General features: G+C 41.0%; 1 protein-coding gene across 1 annotated transcript; it reads right to left on the reverse strand.

Annotated features, from left to right (window-relative positions):
* Positions 1 to 4,067: 4,067 nt before the first annotated feature.
* On the reverse strand, positions 4,068 to 22,419 carry LOC133632110 (zinc finger protein 569-like). The gene is made up of 10 exons (XM_062024345.1): positions 21,378 to 22,419; positions 9,495 to 9,670; positions 9,289 to 9,432; positions 9,133 to 9,217; positions 8,949 to 9,068; positions 8,559 to 8,656; positions 8,131 to 8,479; positions 7,208 to 7,376; positions 7,046 to 7,128; positions 4,068 to 5,243 (listed from the first exon to the last, which is right to left on the reverse strand). The coding sequence occupies exons 1-10, from the start codon at positions 22,101 to 22,103 to the stop codon at positions 4,197 to 4,199; spliced, it is 2,997 nt and encodes a 998-aa protein (XP_061880329.1). The 5' UTR covers positions 22,104 to 22,419; the 3' UTR covers positions 4,068 to 4,196.
* Positions 22,420 to 24,564: the final 2,145 nt, after the last annotated feature.

Genomic DNA, 24,564 nt, shown 5'->3' on the forward strand with positions numbered 1-24,564 from the left:
TTTACAGTCCGTGGGGTCGCAACATCACAACAATCCTTCTGCTTTGCAACACAATTAACACGATCCATTTACATTTTACTCAGGAGATTTTACAAGCACACATTTTCTAATATTTTATTACTCTGCATCATTAACTTATTTATCAATATTTATTTATTTATGACACATATTTAAAGCATGCAAACTCTCTCAGCAACAGCTACACTCCCACCAAATCACTCATTGACCTGAAATGTGGGATTTTTCCTTTTTATCAAAACCAGTTTCAAGTAGAGATGTCCGATAATATCGGACTGCCGATATTATTGGCCGATAAATGCTTTAAAATGTAATATCGGAAATTATCGGTATCGGTTTCAAAAAGTGAAATTTATGACTTTTTAAAACGCCGCTGTATGGAGTGGTACACGGAAGTAGGGAGAAGTACAGAGCAGTTGCGTCTCCCAGTCAGCAGCCCCTACCCTCCCCCTCCCCCACACACAACGCAGGAGTTGCAGCATGATTGCAGCATGAGAGGTTTACTGGCGACGCTAGATGACCTCATCAAACCACCGTGAACGGAGCATAACAACTAGAGTGTGTTGTTGCCGGTGCTGTAGCCGTGGCTAACAAGTGAGCTTGCACGGTGGCACAGGGGTTAGTGCATGTGCCTCACAATACGAATGTCCTGACTAGTCCTGAGTTCAATCCCGGGCTCGGGATCTTTCTGTGTGGAGTTTGCATGTTCTCCCCGTGACTGCGTGGGTTCCCTCCGGATACTCCGGCTTCCTCCCACCTCCAAAGACATGCACCTGGGGATAGGTTGATTGGCAACACTAAATGGGCCCTAGTGTGTGAATGTGAGAGTGAATGTTGTCTATCTTATGTTGGCCCTGTGATGAGGTGGCGACTTGTCCAGGGTGTACACCGCCTTCCGCCCGAATGCAGCTGAGATAGGCTCCAGCACCCCCCGCGACCCCAGAAGGGACAAGCGGTAGAAAATGGATGGATGAATGTATAGCTCCAAATTACGAAACCGCTTTATCATGAAGCTGGCTGTGGCGCAATCTTTCTGACGTCACTTCCTGTGTAGTGCAGGCTTTCTGGCGTCACTTCCTCTCCGAACTCAGTTTCTAAACGATCAATGAGTCCATACAAAGCTAAGAGCCGGAGATTCAAGAAATACACGGCGCACTTACCCGTGTAAAAAAATGTGAGAGGAGGGGATGTCACGGCCCGGACACACACCAGTGCACAATCATCTGTACGGGTAACCCCAGCTGCTGCACACAGCTGCTTTCCACTGCACTGATGAGAGGGATGCCTACTTAAACCACCGGTACCAGAGATCCAGTGCCAGAACGTAGCGACCTGTACATCGTACCGTAAGCTCGTCTCAAGCTCCCTAGTTGCGTTTTTCAAAGCCTGAGCTCTGTGTTTTCCCTGCGTAATTGTCCTGTCCTTCCTCACCTCGCAGTTCCTTGTGTGCGTCCCTGAGTCAAGCTGTGTGTCTTGTGCTCCTGGATCTTCCCTGTCTTCCTCGTGCTTCCTGGTTCTCCACTCCTCGCTTGCCCCCGGACTATGACGATTCGCTCCTGCCTCACGACCACGCTTCCGCCCCCGGACAACCCTGCCTGTCTAGCCCTTGTCTGACAGCACCGCTCCTCTCAACACACCTCCAACATTTACAGTAAACACATAGTCTGACACCCATTTCCTTTTGGTTACATACACATTATATTATATATAATATATAGTTATATAATATAATATTAAATATTGTATAATATGTATATATATAATATGATATTATAAATATATATATATATATATATATATATATATATATATATATATATATATATATATATATATACATACATATATATATACATACATATATACTGTATATATACACATATATACTGTATATATACATATATACTGTATATATATATATATATATATATATATATATATATATATATATATATATATACATATATATATATATATATATATATATATATATATATATATATATATATATATATATGTATATATATATACACATATATAAATACACATATATATATATATATATATATATATATATATATATATATATATATATATATATATATATATATATATATACACACACATATATATATATATATATATATATATATATATATATATATATATATATATATATATATATATATATATATATATATATATATATATATATATAGATTAGAGATGCACGGTTTGCGGACACAACCGCGGAGTCCGCGGATAAACCGCGGGTCGGGCTGGTGACATGACGAAAAAAATAGATTTTAAATAGATTCGGGCGGTTGGCGGTTGAACCAATTCGGAAATGTTGTTACCCACATACGAAAAACGAGCTGATGGCGCATCACCGAAAAAGAAAAGGATTGACTTCACAGAATGGGAGGAGGATACACCTGTGCTTGTTGATGAAGTAGAGGATTATTCCTCTACAAACTTCCATCTCGACGGATCAGCAGAGGAAAATCTACTTTCCTTTTGGGGGAAACAAGGACAATCACTCCCACGACTACAACACCTTGCCAAGAGAATCCTATGCGTCCCAGCAACAAGTGCCGCAAGTGAGCGCTCCTTCAGCGCAGCAGGGCGCATTTTAGAGGCCAGGTGCTCTCGCCTGAATCCTGGCACTGTAGATGCCATTTTATTCCTGCATAGTGCTAACAAAAAAAAAAGTAAGTAGACATACGGTTGGATATGTTAAACAAATTAGTCTACGTTACCTAGGCTATACCAAATAAGCCCATGTCTAACCTATATTGAGTTCGGTCAGCTGAATAATTTTGATGGTTACATGTTGTTTGGGCGCACTACAATGCAAAGGAATTAAGGCAATTGCGTTGTTTATTGTGTTTTTTTTCTATTCGAGATATACTACTGTGTGTTAATTATTTGGCCTCGCTTTCAAGTGAAGCGCATCTCCGATTGGCTACTATGTAAGGCTATTTAACCTGCTTTGTTTGTCGCGACCGTCTATTTTCATTATAATTCAAGTTTGATGATAAAGTGCAGTCTGATGGGTTTGATTTCCCCCCTTCAGCTATTTGTCTTGGCCAATAAGTTGCAGGTAATGTATTATTATTATTTAATTAATTTATTTTTGTTTAAATAGGGATGACATACATATGTTATTGTATAATTTAAGTTTGTGCGCGTGATTGACAGCCTAAGGCTTATGAGGCACATTTTTTATTTATTTTTTTATTTCAACTTAAAAAACGTATGAGCCTATGCCTACAACATAGGTTATGTGTTTATCTTTATTTTCCTGCCTGTTGTTGACAATGGAGATTGTCTGATATTTTGTCATGGCTGCAGATCAATCAATAAAAGTTCATCTTTGTCGCAAAATTGTTCACTGTTTCACTATTTGAGCATTATAACGTTAACAAGTTAATATTCATTGAAATAAATTCAGGATTTTTTTTTACCGAACGAAAATATAGCCCTAGTCTTTCTAAAACATTTTTTTAACTTTTTAAAAGCATCGTTCTGCATGCTGCAACTGCACACACAAAGTGTGAGGAACGCACTCCTGATCTGAGGGCATTGGCAACAATAGTCAACACTTTCTTAATGGAAATGACAATAATATTATAATAATGATAAATAATATTATCACGCATTAATATCTCTTAGCCACTAATGCGTGGCCAAGAAATATTAATGCGTGGCACGCATTGAATGTCTCTGCTGCATTGGATCAGTCTCCTTTCTTTAACAGGCAGAAGCTTTCTAACCTCACTAATGCCTTGCATCGTCTATATTAGATATATAACAACGGGCGGGTGGCGAGCGGGTGTGGTTTTAATAAAATGTTGGTTCGGGTGGATGGCGGGTGGATGACGACTTTTGTGATGCGGTTGTGGATGAAATAATTGCCTATCCGCGCATCTCTAATATATATATATATATATATATATATATATATATATATATATATATATATATATATAATATATATATATATATAAATAAACTTGCACTTGAAGCATCATCTATTTACTGTTCAGGAAGGTTTCAGATACAGAGAAGACATGGGGTCATGAGTGGATAAGATTATGCTCCAAAAAATCCAAGTCCTGGGTAGGGTAGAGGTCGCCACATATGAGCAACATACCACAAACTAAACAGCAAATTGATTATTTTCCCTTGTGTGTTCTTATGTGTTTCACAGCGTCTGCATTATGTTGGAACCTTTTACAGCACACTGAACAACTAAATGGTTTTCCTCCAGCATGTGTTCTCATGTGTTTAGTAAAATTGCTATTTCGAGAAAAACTTTCGCCACAAACTGAACAATTACATGGTTTTTCTCCTGTGTGTTTTCTCATGTGTTGAGTCAAAGAACTATTTTGAGAAAAGCTGTTGCCACAAACTGAACAATTAAATGGTTTTTCACCTGTGTGTGTCCTCATGTGTCGAGTCAAATTGCCATTTCGAGAAAAGCTTTCGCCACAAACTGAACAATTACATGGTTTTTCTCCTGTGTGTGTTCTCATGTGTAGAGTCAAAGAGCTATTTTGAGAAAAGCCGTTGCCACAAACTGAACAATTAAATGGTTTTTCACCTGTGTGTGTTCTCATGTGTCGAGTCAAATTGCCATTTTGAGAAAAGCTTTCGCCACACACTGAACATTTAAATGGTTTTTCTCTTGTGTGTGTTCTCATGTGTAGAGTCAAAGAGCTATTTTGAGAAAAGCTGTTGCCACAAACTGAACAATTAAATGTTTTTTCCCCTGTGTGTGTTCTCATGTGTTGAGTCAAATGGCTTTTTTTAGTAAAACTTTCAGCACAAATTGAGCAGCTCAAACATTTTTTACCTCTCTTCTTTGAAGAGCATTCAGAGTGTTTGTTGTCAGTGTGAGTCCTCATATCACCGTCACAGTCTTTATCGCTGCTCAAAGGTTCTTCAACCTCGTCTTCAGCCTCACTATCTGATAGTGGAGCTAAGAGGTTGTCTACTTGTGGTTTCTCTTCATCATCTTCAGTCTTCACAGAGAGAATACTCAGTGGAAACTTGGTGTAATCAGCTTCCTCTCGTCCTAGAAGACACTCTCCCTCCTGAGTGATGCAGAGTTCCTCCTCTTCCTTTTTAATGCAGGGTGGTTGTGGAGTCTCCTGCTTCAAAGTGGAGCTCCCCCCTAACTGAGGGGAAACTTCTTCTGGATTTCTGATCAGCTGCTGGACGTCTGCAAGACACACAACAAAAACACACTTTCTTCTATGTACTGTATGTGTGTGTAGTAGGGTTGAACAGTATACTGCTACTAATAAAGCATCGCGGTACTATACCACCTTTGAAAAGTACCGGTACCGTTCTTTCATCTGAATGCCGCTGTGCGGCGGTGACTACCTCCAAGGCCCATGTTTTGTCGGGGGTAACACTGGGTCCAAAAAGCTTCGGTCTTTGGTCGGAAGGACGAGACCGTCGATTAGTTACAACTTGGTCACTTTATTTATTATTTCCACAGGGCACAACCGGACATCCACCATGCTATTAACACTCCTGCACATGCTACCACTACCTCTCTTTACTCGCCCGCTCACTCACTCACTGACGTCACTCAGACAACACGTTAACATTCTCACAAACACACATACTACTCTCATAAGTTAACCAGCTCCCCTGCTGTGCACATGTAGATACGTAGAACTTGATGCCAAATATTACCGCAGTTAAAACTGCCCAATTAGCAGTCAACTAATGCAAGTGAAATGACTACATTTTGTAACAAGTTCCTACAATTTGTGTTTTGTCTTTAATGTGTTTTACCTGCTACATGGCTTATCCGTGTACATTTATCCATAGTTTCGTTTTTAGTACTTAATTAATAATTGTATTTTTCTTAAAGGCCTACTGAAATGCGATTTTCTTATTTAAACGGGGATAGCAGGTCCATTCTGTGTCATACTTGATCATTTCGCGATATTGCCATATTTTTGCTGAAAGGATTTAGTAGAGAACATCGACAATAAAGTTCGCAACTTTTGGTCGCTGATAAAAAAGCCTTGCCTGTACCAGAGGTAGCAGACGATATGCGTGTGACGTCACCGGTTGTGGAACTCCTCACATCTGCAAATTGTTTATAATAATGGCCACCAGCAGCGAGAGCGATTCGGAGACAGAAAGCGATGATTTCCCCATTAATTTGAGCGAGGATGAAAGATTTGTGGATGAGGAAAGTGAGAGTGAAGGACTAGAGGGCAGTGGAAGCGATTCAGATAGGGAAGATGCTGTGAGAGGTGGGTGGGACCTGATATTCAGCTGAGAATGACTAAAACAGTAAATAAGCACAAGACATATATATATACTCTATTAGCCACAACACAACCAGGCTTATATTTAATATGCCACAAATTAATCCCGCATAACAAACACCTCCCCCCTCCCGTCCATATAACCCGCCAATACAACTCAAACAGCTACACAACACACTCAATCCCACAGCCCAAAGTACCGTTCACCTCCCCAAAGTTCATACAGCACATATATTTCCCCAAAGTACCCAAAGTTACGTACGTGACACGCACATAGCGGCACGCACGTACGGGCAAGCAATCAAATGTTTGGAAGCCGCAGCTCATGCATACTCATGGTACAATGTTAAGATTTCATCATTGATATATAAACTATCAGACTGCGCGGTCGGTAGTAGTGGGTTTCAGTAGGCCTTTAAAGCACAGACCAGGAGTGGCAACCATACATCATGAATAATTGTATAAAATGTCAGTAAAACTTTATGTTATATTTTAATCTAAACCTTGATTATAGCAGACTATATGTAATATGGAAAATTTAAATTGTGAGGTAAATGAGGACGGTGTTCTGCTGACCTCGATTGCGGATGTTGTGGATCGGTGGAGGGAATACTTCGAAGACCTCCTCAATCCCACCAACACGTCTTCCTATGAGGGAGCAGTGCAGTCGACCAAATTCTGGAGGCAATGGCGAAAGGAGAAGCTGACGGGAAGCTACAAGCTATGACAACAATCATTGTCAGCATCGCAGCTGAGCGGTTCGGCGAGGAGGAGAAGAGAAGCTCCGGAACCACGTACTCAAAGAACCACAGGGCTGTAAGAATCCACAACATTAGGCAGGAGATGAAAGTGCTGAAGTTCCATTACAAGGCGGCAAAACATGAGGAACGCACTGGCCTGGCCAAGCTGATGTGCATCCTTCGGAAAAAGATCAGAATTCTCCGTGGGGCAGAGTGGCATCGGAGGCGGCGACGCGAGAGGGCACGTAAGCATGCTGCTTTCATCGCTAACTTCTTCAAGTTCACAAAGGATTTGCTGGGACAGGAGCAGTGGCAAACTGGCCTCCTCGCAGGAAGACATAGATCAACATCTGAAGCAGACGTACAGTGACCCCGCAAGAGAACAGGAGTTGGCAGAGTGTTACAACCTTATAGACCACCCTGAACCAGAAGTGCAGTTTGACATGTCGGTACTGCAGCTAAAGGAAGTCAGGGAAGTTGTCCGCAGAGCCAGGGCAAGCTCTGCACCAGTACCGAGTGGCATTTCATAAAAAGTGTATAAGAACTGTTGCGTCTGTGAAAAATCCTGCAAGTGTTCTGGAGAAGGGGGGGGATCCCTGAGCAATGGCGAGTGGCGGAAGGGGTATTGATCCCAAAGGAGGAAAACTCCACTCAGCAAGAACAGTTCTGCATCATCTCCCTGCTGTGTGTTGAGGAAAAGGTTTTTCTTCAGCGCTGTTTCCAAACGACTGTGTACCTACCTGGTAAAGAACACCTACATCGATACATCTGTCCAGAAAGGCGGCATTTCAGGAATGTCAGGATGTATGTAGCATACATACCGGTGTGGTGACGCAGCTCATTCGGGACGCTCGAGAGAACAAGGGCAACCTATCAGTACTGTGGCTTGACCTGGCAAATTCATTCGGCCCTATTCCGCACAAGCTCGTTCAACTCACTCTGATGAAACATCATGTACCCAGCAGGTGTAGAGACCTCATTGCTGATTACTACAGCAATTTCAGGATGAGGGTCTCTTCCGGAGCAACAACATCCAGTTGGCACAAGGTGGATATTGGTATCATCACAGGGTGTACTATCTCTGTGACACTGTTCTCACTAGCCATGAACATGCTCACCAAGTCTGCTGAGCCAGAGTGCAGAGGGCCCCGCACAAATTCCGGACAAAGGCAACCACCCATCAGGGCATTCATGGATGACCTCACAGTCACGACAGAATCAGTGCCAGGCTGCTGTTGGATTCTGAAGGGACTTGAAAAGTTGGTGGAGTGGGCCCGGATGCATTTCAAACCCGCCAAATCCAGATCAATGGTGCTGAAGAAGGGGAAGGTGGAGGACAAGTTCCGCTTTAACATCACAAGCACAGCCATTCCAACTATCTCAGAGAGGCCAGTCAAGAGCTTGGGCAAGATTTTTGACTGCTCTCTGAGAGACACAACATCCATCCAGTCGACATGCACAGAGTTGGATGGCTGGCTGAAATCCGTGGACAAGTCAGGCCTACCTGGGAAGTTTAAAGCCTGGATTTACCAGCATGGCATTTTTCCCAGAATCCTGAGGCCCCTCCTCGTCTACTCGTTCCCCATCTCGACAGTTGAGATCCTAGAGCGGAGGGTCAGCAACCACTTCCAGAGATGGCTGGGACTACCAAAGAGCCTGAGTAGCATTGCACTTTTCGGGAACAGCAACAAACTGCAGTTGCCCTTCAAATCGTTAGAGGACGAATTTAAGGTAACTCGAGCCAGAGAAGTGGTTCAGTACAGGGACGCAAGTGATCCGAAGGTGGCCAAATGAGGGATCCAAGTGAGGACTGGTAGGAAATGGAGGGCAAAGGAAGCAGTTCAAGAGGCAGATGCAAGGCTGCGACAGAGGAGCCTGGTTGGAGTAGTCACACGGGGTCGAGCTGGGCTAGGATCCTTTCCAACTCCCCAACTGAACACCAGGAGGAAGGAAGGCCGACGTCTTGTTCAGGATGAGGTGAGAGCAGCAGTGGAGGAGACGAGAACCTGCAAGGCTGTTGGAATGAAGCAACAGGGAGCTTGGACAATATGGGAGAATGCGGTTGAGAGGAGACTGACCTGGGCTGAGCGTTGGAAAGCCGAGCCGCAACGCATCAAATTCCTCATCCAGGCAGTGTATGATGTGCTCCCAAGCCCTTCAAACCTGCACACATGGGGCATAGCAGAGACACCAGCATGCCCACTGTGCTCCAAGCGAGGAACCCTGGAACACACTTGGAGATGGAAGGTACAGGTGGAGGCATGACCAAGTCCTGAAGACCATTGCTGAAGCCATTAGCGCAGGACTCGCATGGGAAAAACGGTTCCACCCCTCCAAGAAAACCATTGCCTTTGTCAGAGCTGGGGACACGCCAACTCCTGCCAGAAGAACATCAGCAGGCATCCTGACATCTGCAAGAGACTGGCAGTTGTTGGTGAACCTCGAAAACCAGTGGAAGTTCCCCAGCCATATCGCCACCACCCTGCGACCAGACATTGTCCTTGTGTCTGAGTCCACAAAACAAGCTGTGCTGCAGGAGCTGACAGTCCCGTGGGAAGATCGCCTGGAAGAAGCCTTCGAGAGGAAGCTCTCCAAGTATGCAGGACTGGTCAGCGACTGTCAACAGGCTGGTTGGAGAGCAAGGGGTTTCCCTGTGGAGGTTGGATGCAGAGGATTTGCAGCCCGTTCCTTGGTCAGAGCCTTCAGCAGTTTGGGCATCGATGGAGAGAGAAAGAGGAGAGCCATCCGCAGTACCACCGAAGCGGCGGAAAGGGCCTCGAGATGGTCATGGCTCAAAAGAGGAGATCCTTGGAGCCATGGTAGCTAGCTAGCTGTCTGGAAACAAGCCGGGGGATTTGATCACCCCCAGCTGGGTCGCTTGGAGTAGGGCGTATGACCAGTTGAGAGACCCGAAACGCCCGGTGAATCCAAGATGTCACCGAGGTTGGGTCCAGACTTGGCATCAGTAGATGTATGTACACGGTGCCAGTACTAAATTATTGGTATCGGGACAACCATATTGTGTAGTGTTTCATGACCATTCATTTAGTGCCTCGCCAGAAAGATGGATCAATGTTTACATGACTTGTCATTAGGGATGATACTCGAAACCGATTTTCCCGGTTGTTCGATAAGAAAAGAACCGAGTCCTCGGACTCAAATCCCTTTTTGAGAACCGGTACCCGTTATCGAGACCACTATAGTAAAGAAAAAGAGTTGGTTCTTTATTCAAATCCCTGGGACATCACAAGAAATGACGTCACGTAGCTCAGTCATTAGGCGCAGATAGAGAAAGCAGGAAAAACAATGGACCGGAAAAAGCGCTCCAAAGTGTAATAAAGCAAAAGGTATAATCCAATGAATAACTTTACTGAGAGATTTGAGCAGGGTACAAACACATGACCAACACTTTTACGACCAACCGGAAACATAGCAACCAGGCTAGCAACGCACCTCCTTTACGGCAGCTGTCGCAACGTTTTTAAAGCAACCGCAGCACATACACATATATATAAAACATCTATGACATGATCTCCCTTTTTTAACTTTTGTTTTTCTTTCCTTGTAAACAAAACAAAATCACACTGTATATGTGTTGTCTGTCTAATTATAAATAATGCAGACGAGGCGTGTTGGCTGAGTTCTTGACGTTTACTTTCACAGCGTGCTCATAACCTCATTCTTAGCTGCCGGGTGGCGACATGCAACAACACTTTTCAGGGCTACCGTGCATGCTCGTCACTCCCGTTGCATGCTGGGTAGTGTAGTTGTTATATTCCCTAGCTCATTAAAGCACATCTTTCCCCCTATAAAAAAATAATGTTAACTCAATAAAGTGTATTTCTTTTTTTAGCTTTAACTTTTCATTTTTTTAGCATTGTAACCACATTTGAAAACAACTTTTCTCTTCATAGAATTTTCTTTCAATAAAGAAATAAAGTGCAAAAATGTCAAAGCATCATAACAAACAGTTATGTCAAATAGCAGCAGAAGTGCACTTTTTGGAGAGCTGTATTATTTTCAGTTTTGTGCCCAAGGGACTGATTTTATTTAACACTATATTATTATTTATACACCTATAGTGATCACAGAGACAGCTTGTTTTTGTGTTACTGTATATATTTGTTTTTCTGAAAAATCCCACTTAATATACTTTGGGTAACAACAGTCAATATTTATTTTTTTTATTTTTTTAGGGGGGTAACAGTCAATATTTATTTATTTATTGGATTTTATGTGTTTGTTAAATAATAAAAGTGAGCTTTTGTTAAACCAAATATTGTGTGTTTTTTTTCCATATACAACAACCTATCTGGACTCGATAAGAGAATCGATAAGGACTCGGTTCGATAAGAGGATTCGATAATAGGCTCAAACTCGATAATTTCTTATCAAACATCATCCCTACTTGTCATAGACTCAGAAAAGTTCAGCTAGAATCACAGAAAGTAAAAAACATCTGCTTCCATGGACATTAGGATACTACAAACTAACAGTGGGGAAATTGTCAATATTGAAATACATCGCAAAACTAAAAAATATAATAACTATCTGAAAGAAGTCTGTAGTTAAGAAGTAGAGAACTTTTTTAGATATTAAAAACAAGAAATTGGATCCACTTTCAGTACAATTGCAATGATCATTGGAATTACTTTGTTTTTGACACAGTTTGTCCAATACATTATAACTGGCATCTGGTGTACATATATACAACATTTATTTTAAGCTGTTTTTTTTACATTTTTCAGTGACTTTGTAAAAATTGCATTAAAACTCCATGTTACAATATTGCAATAGACCAGGGGGTCCTCAAGTACAAATCTTGAAGGTCCACAAATGTTATTTTGAAACAGGCTGGGTCCGTTTATTATCGGTCAAACGTATATAGTAGCAGGAGGTAGGTAGTAGTTTAACATTTTCTTAAAATTAACAAAAATAAAATAAATATCCAATAAAATACGTGAAAGATTTTCTTTGAAAGAAAAATAAATAAGAACTTAAATAAAATAAATATTTCAGTACGTCTGGTAGCTGTGGCATCAGAGAGTGGGATTTGATTTATTTTAGCTGTCATTTCCTCCTTTTCTTTGCCTTCAAACATGGCACCCATCACTTCAGTCAAGCATTATTTAATAATTTCTGCACCAGAGAATGGGTTCTTGTGTTTACCCAAAACCCATGCCACTCTGAGTGAGCACTCTGTTGCTATTTGTTGTTGTGTCATAGATTTAACAAAAATCTTGCTTGATGTTTCATATGACTTTTTCAGCCTCGTGATTTCTTTTTTTCTTAGCTCTGAATCATGAGGAAATGTCTCTTCAAATTTGCGGTGCTCTTTCAGATAGTGACGTTTCAGATTTTCACTTTTCACCAGCGCAACAGTACTGTTGCATATTAGACACATTGGTCTGGTACTTGCAGTAGGTAGGATGAAAACATATTGCTCTGTCCATTCTTCCTTGAAACGTCGGTTTTCCCTGTCCACCTTTCTTCTACCAGCCTGAGCCAACTTGGAGCATGCCGTTGTGATTTGATTGACATTCAGTGACTGACGAGTGAACAGTTAGCGAAGTAGCGATACGAGACAACTGTATGCCTGCGGCGAAAGGTTCCATGCATGTGGCATGAGCGCTGTATGACCCAGGTGGTAACAGCCTATCAGCGCGTCGTTGTGATAGAGATGACAACCCATACTCTGATTGGCTGATTCCGCAGCTAATCAGAGTGGCGTTCTCTCGCTCTCACTCCGTCTCTCTCTGAGAGAGAGACGGAGAAGTGTAAACGAAACGTGGAGATATTTGATATTTGACTAAAAACAACAAATAATGTTGACTTGCGCTAGCGATAACTCAAAGATAAATACAATTATTATATTTTTTTATAAAAATTGTAATTATAAAAAATAAAAATTTTTTTTTTTTTTTTACTATAATTCGTGCTGGGTCCGGACATGGACCGTGGTCCGCCTGTTGAGAATCCCTGCAATAGACTATTGTATCGTGACTCAAGTACCGTGATACATAGTTTATCATGAAGTCCTTTCCAATACCTCGTCTAGGGCTGGACAATTATGGCAAAACATAATAATCACAATTATTTCGAGTGATTTTGGAATCACGATAAATAACACCAATATTGATTAATTTGAAAACGTAAAAACAGTACCACCAAAACTCAATTTTAAATATAATCTAAAAGAACAACCAGATATACATTAGTAACAAATAAAAAACACGTAAAATAACAATCATAATAACAATAAATTAAAACGACTATAGCAATATGAAAAACTAATCAAATTCAGGTTTTCTGTTTACATTTTTCTGTATTCCGTTTCTTACCTTTCACACCTATTTTACACAATTGATTGTTTGCTTTTTGTGTCATGAATAAAATTTTCTAAAATCAATCAACCGATCAATCAATCAAAGCGGAAAGTGTGAGTTTTGAGAAAACTTGAGGCTGTAAAATAAAGAAAGCCTCAAGTTGCGACTGCTTTCCTGTTTGTACATTGATCTTACAAACCCCGTTTCCATATGAGTTGGGAAATTGTGTTAGATGTAAGTATAAACGGAATACAATGATTTGCAAATCATTTTCAACCCATATTCAGTTGAATATGCTACAAAGACAACATATTTGATGTTCAAACTGATAAACTTTTTTTTTTTTGCAAATAATAATTAACTTTAGAATTTGATGCCAGCAACACGTGACAAAGAAGTTGGGAAAGGTGGCAATAAATACTTTTAAAGTTGAGGAATGCTCATCAAACACTTATTTGGAACATCCCACAGGTGTGCAGGCTAATTAGGAACAGGTGGGTGCCATGATTGGGTATGAAAACAGCTTCCCAAAAAATGCTCAGTCTTTCACAAGAAAGGATGGGGCGAGGTACACCCCTTTGTCCACAACTGCGTGAGCAAATAGTCAAACAGTTTAAGAACAACGTTTCTCAAAGTGCAATTGCAAGAAATTTAGGGATTTCAACATCTACGGTCCATAATATCATCAAAAGTTTCAGAGAATCTGGAGAAATCACTGCACGTAAGCAGCATGGCCGGAAACCAACATTGAATGACCGTGACCTTCGATCCCTCAGACGGCACTGTATCAAAAACCGACATCAATCTCTAAAGGATATCACCACATGGGCTCAGGAACACTTCAGAAAACCACTGTCACTAAATACAGTTTGTCGCTACATCTGTAAGTGCAAGTTAAAGCTCTACTATGCAAAGCCAAAGCCATTTATCAACAACATCCAGAAACGCCGCCGGTTTCTCTGGGCCCGAGATCATCTAAGATGGACTCATGCAAAGTGGAAAAGTGTTCTGTGGTCTGACGAGTCCACATTTCAAATTGTTTTTGGAAATATTTGACATTGTGTCATCCGGACCAAAGGGGAAGCAAACCATCCAGACTGTTATCGACGCAAAGTTGAAAAGCCAGCATGTGTGATGGTATGGGGGTGTTTAGTGCCCAAGACATGGGTAACTTACACATCTGTGAAGGCACCATTAATGCTGAAAGGTACATACAGGTTTTGGAACAACATATGCTGCCATCAAAGCGCCGTCTTTTTCATGGACGCCCCTGCTTATTTCAGCAAGACAATGCCGAGCCACATTCAGCACGTGTTACAACAGCGTGGCTTTGTAAAAAAAGAATGCGGGTACTTTCCTGGTCCGCCTGCAGTCCAGACCTGTCTCCCATCGAAAATGTGTGGCGCATTATGAAGCGTAAAATACGACAGCGTAGACCCCGGACTGTTGAACGACTGAAGCTCTACATAAAACAAGAATGGGAAAGAATTCCACTTTCAAAGCTTCAACAATTAGTTTCCTCAGTTCCCAATCGTTTATTGAGTGTTGTTAAAAGAAAAGGCCATGTAACACAGTGGTGAACATGCCCTTTCCCAACTACTTTGTCACGTGTTGCAGCCGTAAAATTTTAAGTTAATTATTATTTGCAAAAAAAAATAAAGTTTGAGTTTGAACATCAAATATGTTGTCTTTGTAGTGCATTCAATTGAATATGGGTTGAAAAGGATTTGCAAATCATTGTATTCCGTTTATATTTACATCTAACACAATTTCCCAACTCATATGGAAATGGGGTTTGTACATCGTGATGCCGTTCACAACAACACACAAAGTGTTTGGTGGTGTATGGATTGTTCTTGCTAGCTTTAGCTTCATAGTTTAGTCGCTGTTTCAAGTGGCCGTCTCCACATTGTTTAGTTCAGGACAGGGTGGTTGAGTGTTTCGGGGATGAACGAGGGGTACCGGACACATTATTGTCCCAAACAAATGTTCTTTCTCCTCACAACATTTCACTCACATTTATGTCCATTTCCGTAAAATTCTGCGTTTAATAGCAGATTCTGTTTTAGTGGCCAATTCCAAAGTTACGTTAAAGCGAAAATCGTGTGGTCTTACTTTTTTGTTGAGTTCAGTGATTACTGATTAGACATACTAGCACTGTGTCAAATAAAAAGTAGCACATTCTAGTAGACATAATCTTATTTTCAATCATACGCTCACTCATCCCTTTAACCGTTACAGGCTCAAGAATTTGAATGCACGTTCCGCGGGCCATTCATCTTTTTTTTTACGATAGCATTTTTATGATCGTGCCAAATCTATATTGAAATTGAGATTAAAATGGGATTTATTGTCCAGCCCTAACTCAGCCCTACGAAATACAATTCAAAAATGCTCAAAATCAAATCCTGGCTCAACAACATCATTTTAATCTTTCACTAGCTGCTACAGTGTTTACAAGATGGAGGATGACTTAGAGATAGTGGCTGTTATGTCCACTCTAACATCCATCCAATGCATACTTGCCAACCCTCCCGTTTTTAGCGGGAGAATCCCGGTATTCAGCGCCTCTCCCGACAACCTCCCTTCTCCCGACAAACTCCCGGTATTCAGCCGGAGCTGGAGGCCACGCCCCCTCCAGCTCAATGCGGACCTGAGTGGGGACAGCCGTTCTCACTTCCGCTTTCCCAGCAGCTTGCCTGCCCAATGACGTCATAACATCTACGGCTTTTAGAGAGTAGAGTGCACAACAAGGAGAGAGAGTTCTTGGTTTCTTATGTGGGTTTATTGTTAGGCAGTTTCATTAACGTCCTCCCAGCGCGGTAACAACACACAACAACTGCAGTCACGTTTAGTCTAATGTAAAGCAGTTCGTCTGCCGTAAACAGCAATGTTGTGACACTCTTAAACAGGACAATACTGCCACCTACCGGATAGCCTGCAGAACACTGAAATTCAAGTATGTCTTTTATTTATATGTATAATAAAATTAAAATAAAAAATATATATAGCTAGAATTCACTGAAAGTCAAGTATTTCATACATACATATATAATATATATATATATATATATATATATATATATATATATATATATATATATTATATATACATATATATGTGAAATACTTGATTTGGTGAATTCTAGCTGTAAATATACTCTCCTCTTAACCACGCTCTTGGCCACGCCCCCCGCCCCCCCACCTCCCGATATTGGAGGTCTCAAGGTTGGCAAGTATGATCCAATAACTTGATGGACTCCATCAATAACTTAGCTTAGTAATGCGAGATAACTTTTGTATTAGTGGCATTTGCCAAACATAGGAAAGAGGAACTCTTCTGTTTTGATTTAAAAATTCAGACATCGACCAAACAACTGTAGGCTAGTCTTCAAAACACGCTGCTAACGAGTCGTTGCTCGCGACTTGAACACGTCCATTCTTTTCTGTTACTTGACGACACGACAAACTGTACAGAGACTTTGTTAAATGTGACTAAATACTCACCTTACCTCTAAACCACGACATGATGAATATAAAAACACCAAACGAGCCTAACAGAGTTGTTGTTTTACTTTTAGTTTGTAAATTTGACTTTTGCATTCTTTCATCTCCTCTGATGTGAACTCCACTGCCTTCTTCAAGCTAACAATCATGGCGGCTCTTTCTTTACATTCTTCAACAAGGTCGGCTCATTTAGACTTTAAGGGCTTGAAATTCAAATAGTTTTCAAAGGACAAAACTTCAAGTCACTCACCTTCATCTTTCGTCTTTATCTCCGTTGGTGATTTGCTGGAAGTTGGTGGCGCTGATTCTCTTTCATGTTCTCTTTTAGCGGACGTCGCCATCTTAGCATAGCAGTAGTCGTCCATCTTCTATCACGTCTTCAATCTTCACTTCAGATATCGCTACAAACTCAAAGCACGTTTCGTGGCTTTGGAAAATACCAATTGAGATATTTGTTGCTATATTTGCTGTGAATCATATGACTTTTAGATCGTGAATTCGAAGAATCTCCGAACAACCATAGCATGCGGTCTTCGTCTTTTTGCTTCGCTTCAAGTACATTTGCGCATGCGTTAAAACCAGCAGCTTCCGTTTCCTACTCCACATCAGATGTTTTTCAAAATAAAGGCATTTTAATCTTGTTTCAAAACAATTGTTAGCAAAAATATCTAACATTAAATAATGGACAACTACTCTTTGAAAATAAAAAAAATAAAAAAATAATAATAAATAAATAAAATAAAAATAAAAATAAATAAAATAAAAAAAAAAATAAAAATAAAAAAAAAAAAATATATATATATATATATATATATATATATATATATATATATATATATATATATATATATATATATATATATATATATATATATATATATATATACACACACACACACACACACAAGCACATGCACAGACTTTTTCCATGGCTGTTGTTCAAACCAGAAAAAGGGCAAACATTGAAGAAAAAAAATCATACATTTTAAATACTACAAGAAACACAGAAATATTGTTCAACCCACTTAGTTGTTTTAGTTAAAAACCTTTATAAAGTTAAATGATTACTCTGAATAAAGAAGAAAAGCACTAAGAGTGTAGATCTCCACCAGGACCAATCCTATTGTTCATGTGATACTAAATTGTGTGCCATCTCATGTGTATCGTGTGCTGCTATGACAATAAACTTCCATGAATCCTGTAAAACACCAGACAGTTAGTAATATGGTTTCACATAAAAATTTAGGTGAAACTGCTCATTTCACTGTAACTGTAGTGCTAATCACTCACAAGCAGAAAGCCCTCATATGTTGTTCCAAAACCTGTATGTACCTTTCAGCATTAATGGTGCCTTCACACATGTGTAAGTTACCCATGTCTTGGGCACTAATACACCCCCATACCATCACACATGCTGGCTTTTCAACTTTGCGTCGATAACAGTCTGGATGGTTCGCTTCCCCTTTGGTCCGGATGACACGATGTCGAATATTTCCAAAAACAATTTAAAATGTGGACTCGTCAGACCACAGAACACTTTTCCATTTTGCATGAGTCCATCTTAGATGATCTCGGGCCCAGGGAAGCCGGCGGCGTTTGTGGATGTTGTTGATAAATGGCGTTCGCTTTGCATAGTAGAGCTTTAACTTGCACTTACAGATGTAGCGACCAACTGTATTTAGTGACAGTGGTTTTCTGAAGTGTTCCTGAGCGCATGTGGTGATATCCTTCAGAGATTGATGTCGATTTTTGATACAGTGAAGGTCAAGGTCATTCAATGTTGGTTTCCGGCCATGCCGCTTATGTGGAGTGACTTCTCCAGATTCTCTGAACTTTTTGATGATATTATAGACCGTAGATGTTGAAATCCCTAAATTTCTTGCAATTGCACTTTGAGAAACGTTGTTCTTAAACTGTTTGACTATTTGCTCACGCAGTTGTGGACAAAGGGGTGTACCTCGCCCCATCCTTTCTTGTGAAAGACCGAGCATTTTTTGGGAAGCTGTTTTTATACCCAATCATGGCCCCCACCTGTTCCCAATTTGCCTGCACAACTGTGGGATGTTCCAAATAAGTGTTTGATGAGCATTCCTCAACTTTATCAGTATTTATTGCCACCTTTCCCAACTTCTTTGTCACGTGTTGCTGGCATCATATTCTAAAGTTAATGATTATTTGCAAAACAATTTTTTCTTATCAGTTTGAACATCAAATATTTTGTCTTTGTAGCATATTCAACTGAATATGGGTTGAAAATGATTTGCAAATCATTGTATTCCGTTTATATTTACATCTAACACTATTTCCAAACTCATATGGAAACGGGGTTTGTAAACACATGACTGTTTGAGCATATAAGATATTCAATTGTGTTACATCGCAATTTCCATCCATCCATCCACTTCCGCTTATCCGAGGTCGGGTCGCGGGGGCAGCAGCCTAAGCAGGGAAGCCCAGACTTCCCTCTCCCCAGCCACTTCGTCTAGCTCTTACCGGGGGATCCCGAGGCGTTCCCAGGCAAGCCGGGAGACATCGCAATTTATTAAATTGAAATTAGCCATGTGATTAAGATGGGCACGGTCTGACCAATCACAAGTCAGTAGGAGCTGCTTTGTTCTTGTGTTTGGAGAAAGCAGAAGAGCGATTGTCAGCCTGACATTGATGTGTCTCTGAGAACTGAACACATTTTTATAACTTATAACAAAATGTGTTTATACAGTAACCTGCTCACATGAGTCACATTACAGCAGGGGTGTCAAACTCATTTTAGCTCAGGGTTCAGATTGTTTTCTTTGTTTTACTTCGGCCCAGAATAGAACAAGCACATTCTGAAAATGTACATATCACAAATAATCCTCTTGACAAAACACTTCCAGTTAGTTGAACATTTAGAGGGAAAAAAATGGTGCATTTTCAAAAACACCTTGAAGAACAAAATGAACTTAGACTTAATCTCAGTGTTTCTATTAAACTTTAAGTCACAACCCATCTAGGATTGAACAAAAAACTAAATATCAACTACCTCATTTGTCATTTCCACATGTTAATCCTGTGCTAACTCAACAAACCATACACACTGAGGTAGAAACTATTCAAGAGTGTTGAGTTACGTCCTGTCTTCTAGGCATAATGTGTATTGATAGAAAAAGAAAAGCTGTGCAATGTGTGAACAATTTCAACAAAGCACAAATAAAAAGTGAAAAGACTGACAGTATTGCAGTAAATCACACACTGTTCACTTTCTTTACATTTGCACAGAAGACAATCATTTTCACAGAACTATATCAGTGTGCAGTGTCTCATGCTGCATTTTAAGTGGGGTTACTGATTGCTTATTTTACTCCTGTTGTACGTTGGGTGGAGGGGGAGGAGTCACAGCCCCACTTTACCGTGTACCTTTTGCTTGATATACTTGCTCGCCCAAGTATAAACTATTTGCTTGCCTAACAAAATTGTTATTGCGACATCCAGTGGACACGTTTAGAACAGCAGTTTCTTTCATTAAAAAATGCAGCTGACTTTTACTCTTTGCAAACTCATCTCGCGGGCCGGATTGAACCTGTTATGCCCGAATGTCGAGGGAGGTGGGGGTTGGGTTGTGGGTGTTGGGGGTTAATTGTTCATATGTCTCTGATTTGCACATCAATCAGTCTGAGGAGTAAAAGTTGGCACTTGGTTATGCAAACAGTTACCCAGCATCACTTATGCGTTATTCAGTTTTGATACATCTCAACTTTGCAGTGAAAAAGGGTGTAGTGCAGGTTTTTGAGCGTACACAAACTTGACACATGAGGCCCCAGGTCCCTGGACTGAAGAAGGAGTAACCAAACACTTGAAGCATCATCTATCTTACTGTTCAGGAAGGTTTCAGATACAGAGAAAATACTTCAAATAATCCAAGTTTGTATGAATACCTCAGATATTTGTGATAGAAGCAGTGAGGAGGTCCTGGGTAGGGTGGATGTCACCACATATGAGCAACATACCACAAACTAAACAGCTAATTGGTTATTTCCCCTTATAAATGATAAATGATAAATGGGTTATACTTGTATAGCGCTTTTCTACCTTCAAGGTACTCAAAGCACTTTGACAGTATTTCCACATTTACCCATTCACACACACATTCACACACTGATGGCGGGAGCTGCCATCCAAGGCGCTAACCAGCAGCCATCAGAGGCAAAGGGTGAAGTGTCTTGCCCAAGGACACAATGGACGTGACTAGGAAGGTAAAAGGTGGGAATTGAACCCCAGTAACCAGCAACACTCCGATTGCTGGCACAGCCACTCTACCAACTTCGCCACGCCGTCCCCGTGGACGGCGTGGCGTCCCCTTGTGTGTTCTTATGTGTTTTACTGCGGCTGCTTTATGTTGGAACCTTTTACAGCACAAATAAATGGTTTTTCTCCAGTGTGTTCTCATGTGTCGACACAAAGAGGTGTTTTGATGAAAGTTTTTACCACAAACTGAACACTTAAATGGTTTTAGTCCAGTGTGTTCTCATGTGTCGAGTCAATATTCTCTTGACAGAAAAGCTTTTGCCACAAACTGAACAACTAAATGGTTTTTGACCTGTGTGTTTTGTCATGTGTTTAGTCAAATAGCTATTCTGAGAAAAGCTTTTGCCACAAACTGAACAATTAAATGGTTTTTCACCTGTGTGTGTTCTCATGTGTCGAGTCAAATTGCTATTTTGAGAAAAGCTGTTGCCACAAACTGAACAATTAAATGGTTTTTCATCTCTGTGTGTTCTCATGTGGTGAGTTAAATTGATAGTTCGAGAAAAGCTTTTTCCACAAACTGAACAACTAAATGGTTTTTCTCCTGTGTGTGTTCTCATGTGTTGAGTTAAATCACAATTTCGAGAAAATATTTTGCCACAAACTGAACAAAATAATAGTTTTTCTCCTGTATGTGTTCTCATGTGTTGAGTCAAAAGGCAATTCGCAGAAAAGCTTTTGCCACAAACTGAACAATTAAATGTTTTTTCTCCTGTGTGTGTTCTCATGTGTCGAGTCAAATGGCTATTTCGAGAAAAGCATTTGCCACAAACTGAACACTTAAATGGTTTTTCACCTGTGTGTATTCTCATGTGTTGAGTCAATTGGCTATTTTTAGTAAAACTTTGACCACAAACTGAGCAGCTCAAACATGTTTCACCTCTCTTCTTTGTAGAGCATTCAGAGTGTTTGTTGTCAGTGTGAGTCCTCATATCACCTTCACAGTCTTTATCGCTGCTCAAAGTTTCTTCAACCTCTTCTTCAGCCTCACTATCTGATAGTGGAGCTAAGATGTTGTCTACTTGTGGTTTCTCTTCATCATCTTCAGTCTTCACAGAGAGAATACTCAGTGGAAACTTGGTGTAATCAGCTTCCTCTCGTCCTAGAAGACACTCTCCCTCCTGAGTGATGCAGAGTTCCTCCTCTTCCTTTTTAATGCAGGGTGGTTGTGGAGTCTCCTGCTTCAAAGTGGAGCTCCCCCCTAACTGAGGGGAAACTTCTTCTGTATTACCGATCAGCTGCTGGACGTCTGCAAGACACAAACCATAAAAACACACTTTCTTCTATGTACTGTATGTGTGTGTAGTAGGGTTGTACAGTATACTGCTACTAATAAAGTATCGTGGTACTAATCAATTGAAATCGGTACTATACCACCTTTGAAAAGTACCGGTACCGTTCTTTCATCTTAATGCCGCTGTGCGGTGGTGACTACAGAGCCAAGGTGCATGATGTTGAGTGTGTCAAAACGCACACACAAAGTGCATACAAGCAATAACATGGTGGAGAGGAAGAAAGGCAACAAAGGACAATTCTACTGGTTAATAAAGAGGGTGCGTGAAGTGCAATATGGAGGTATTTGGGCTTCTAAACTAACAATAAAGGTGACACTTTAAACAGGGAGCCGCCGCTCTGCAAGGGTTGCTTTACACCTTTCCTGTTTGTGGGCTCCCAGACCGTGGTCGAGGAGCGCAGGGGAGACGTTCCCACCAGGGCCCATGTTGTGTCGGGGGTAACACTGGGTCCATAAAGCTCCGCTCTTTGGTCGGAAGGACGAGGCCGTCGATTAGTTACAACTTGCTCACTTTATTTATTATTTCCACAGGGCACAAGCGGACATCCACCATGCTATTAACACTCCTGCACATGCTACCACTACCTCTCCTTACTCGCCCACTCACTTACAAAGGCTGTCCGTCACAATGGAAGGCATGGGTCGAGCTGTGGGATCACAGACTGTGGCGATTTCTGAACTAAATGGCAAGATGGATCACATCATAGAGAGGCTTGCTGGATTGGAAACAATTGGATTGAGAGCTGGCATGGACGATTAGAGAAGACAGGCCATGAAAATGTCTGCTCGCTTGGAAAACAACATTCCTAATCTACAATCTGACTCCCTCGCATGGCCTTGACGCTGCTCAAAAACAGAAGAAAGGCTGTTGGGAAACATCCCTGAAGGACACCTCAGTGAGGGACACTCTGACTACCCTCCCTCCCTCCTCAACAACACCTGGGAGTTGAACTTTGCTTGCACTGCCTGCAGAGCGACTCCGGGCCTATAGACACAACAACAACAACTTACCCTGAACAATGGGCACACACACACACACACACACACACACACACACACACACACACACACGCACCTCATCCCCACGCCTCTGCCACTGCTTATTTCCCGTGGGGCAATGGACGGAGCAGCGACAGGCCTTCGTGGCCCCGACTCAGTGGCCTAGTGGTTAGAGTGTCTGCCCTGAGATCGGTAGGCTGTGAGTTCAAACCCCGCCCGAGTCATACCAAAGACTATAAAAATGGGACCCATTAACTCCCTGCTTGGCACTCAGCATCAAGGGTTGGAATTGGGGGTTAAGTCACCAAAAATGATTCCGGGGCGCGGCCACTGCTGCTGCTCACTGCTCCCCTCACCTCCCAGGGGGTGAACAAGGGGATGGGTCAAATGCAGAGGACACATTTCACCACACCTAGTGTGTGTGTGACAATCATTGGTACTTTAACTTAACTTTTAACCCACCCTCCCCCTGTCGCGAGTTTTATTGATTAATGTCTTTATGTGTGCTATGGCTATGAGATTTTTTTCCTTGGCCTCAGTCTGGACCCCCGCCCAGCCTTTGACTGAATATTTTTTTACTCCCCCCACGTTGACATTCTCACAAACACACATACTACTCTCATAAGTTAACCAGCTCCCCTGCTGTGCACATGTACAAAACCCAAAAGCAGTGAAGTTGTCACGTTGTGTAAATGGTAAATAAAAAGAGAATAAAATGATTTGCAAATCCTTTTCAACTTATATTCAGTTGAATAGACTGCAAAGACAAGATATTTAATGTCCGAACTGAGAATTATTTTTTTTTTGCAAATAATCATTAAATCAGAATTTAATGGCAGCAACACATTGCAAAAAAGTTGGCACGGGGGCATTTTTACCACTGTGTTACATGGCCTTTCCTTTTAACAACACTCAGTAAACGTTTGGGAACTGAGGAGACACATTTTTTAAGCTTTTCAGGTGGAATTCTTTCCCATTCTTGCTTGATGTACAGCTTAAGTTGTTCAACAGTTATGGTATTTTAGGCTTCATAATGCACCACACATTTTCAATGGGAGACTTTTTTTTTTTTTTCATAAAGAAATACAATCAGGTGTGCT

The sequence above is a fragment of the Entelurus aequoreus genome, linkage group LG17 (genome assembly GCF_033978785.1).
Source record: "Entelurus aequoreus isolate RoL-2023_Sb linkage group LG17, RoL_Eaeq_v1.1, whole genome shotgun sequence".
Taxonomy (NCBI): Eukaryota; Metazoa; Chordata; class Actinopteri; order Syngnathiformes; family Syngnathidae; genus Entelurus; species Entelurus aequoreus.

Bases quoted from the DNA above. Each gene is read 5' to 3' on its own strand.
- LOC133632110 (XM_062024345.1), bottom strand. From the start codon at position 22,103: ATGAGGACTCACACTGACAACAAACACTCTGAATGCTCTACAAAGAAG. The intron at 9,671-21,377 runs AAAACCATTTAA...GCCTGTTGACAG, and splicing joins ACATGAGAACACACTGGACT to TCGCTGACCAGTCCTGCATA. The intron at 7,129-7,207 runs GTGCGTTCCTCA...GGATTCTTACAG, and splicing joins ACATCAGCTTGGCCAGGCCA to CCCTGTGGTTCTTTGAGTAC.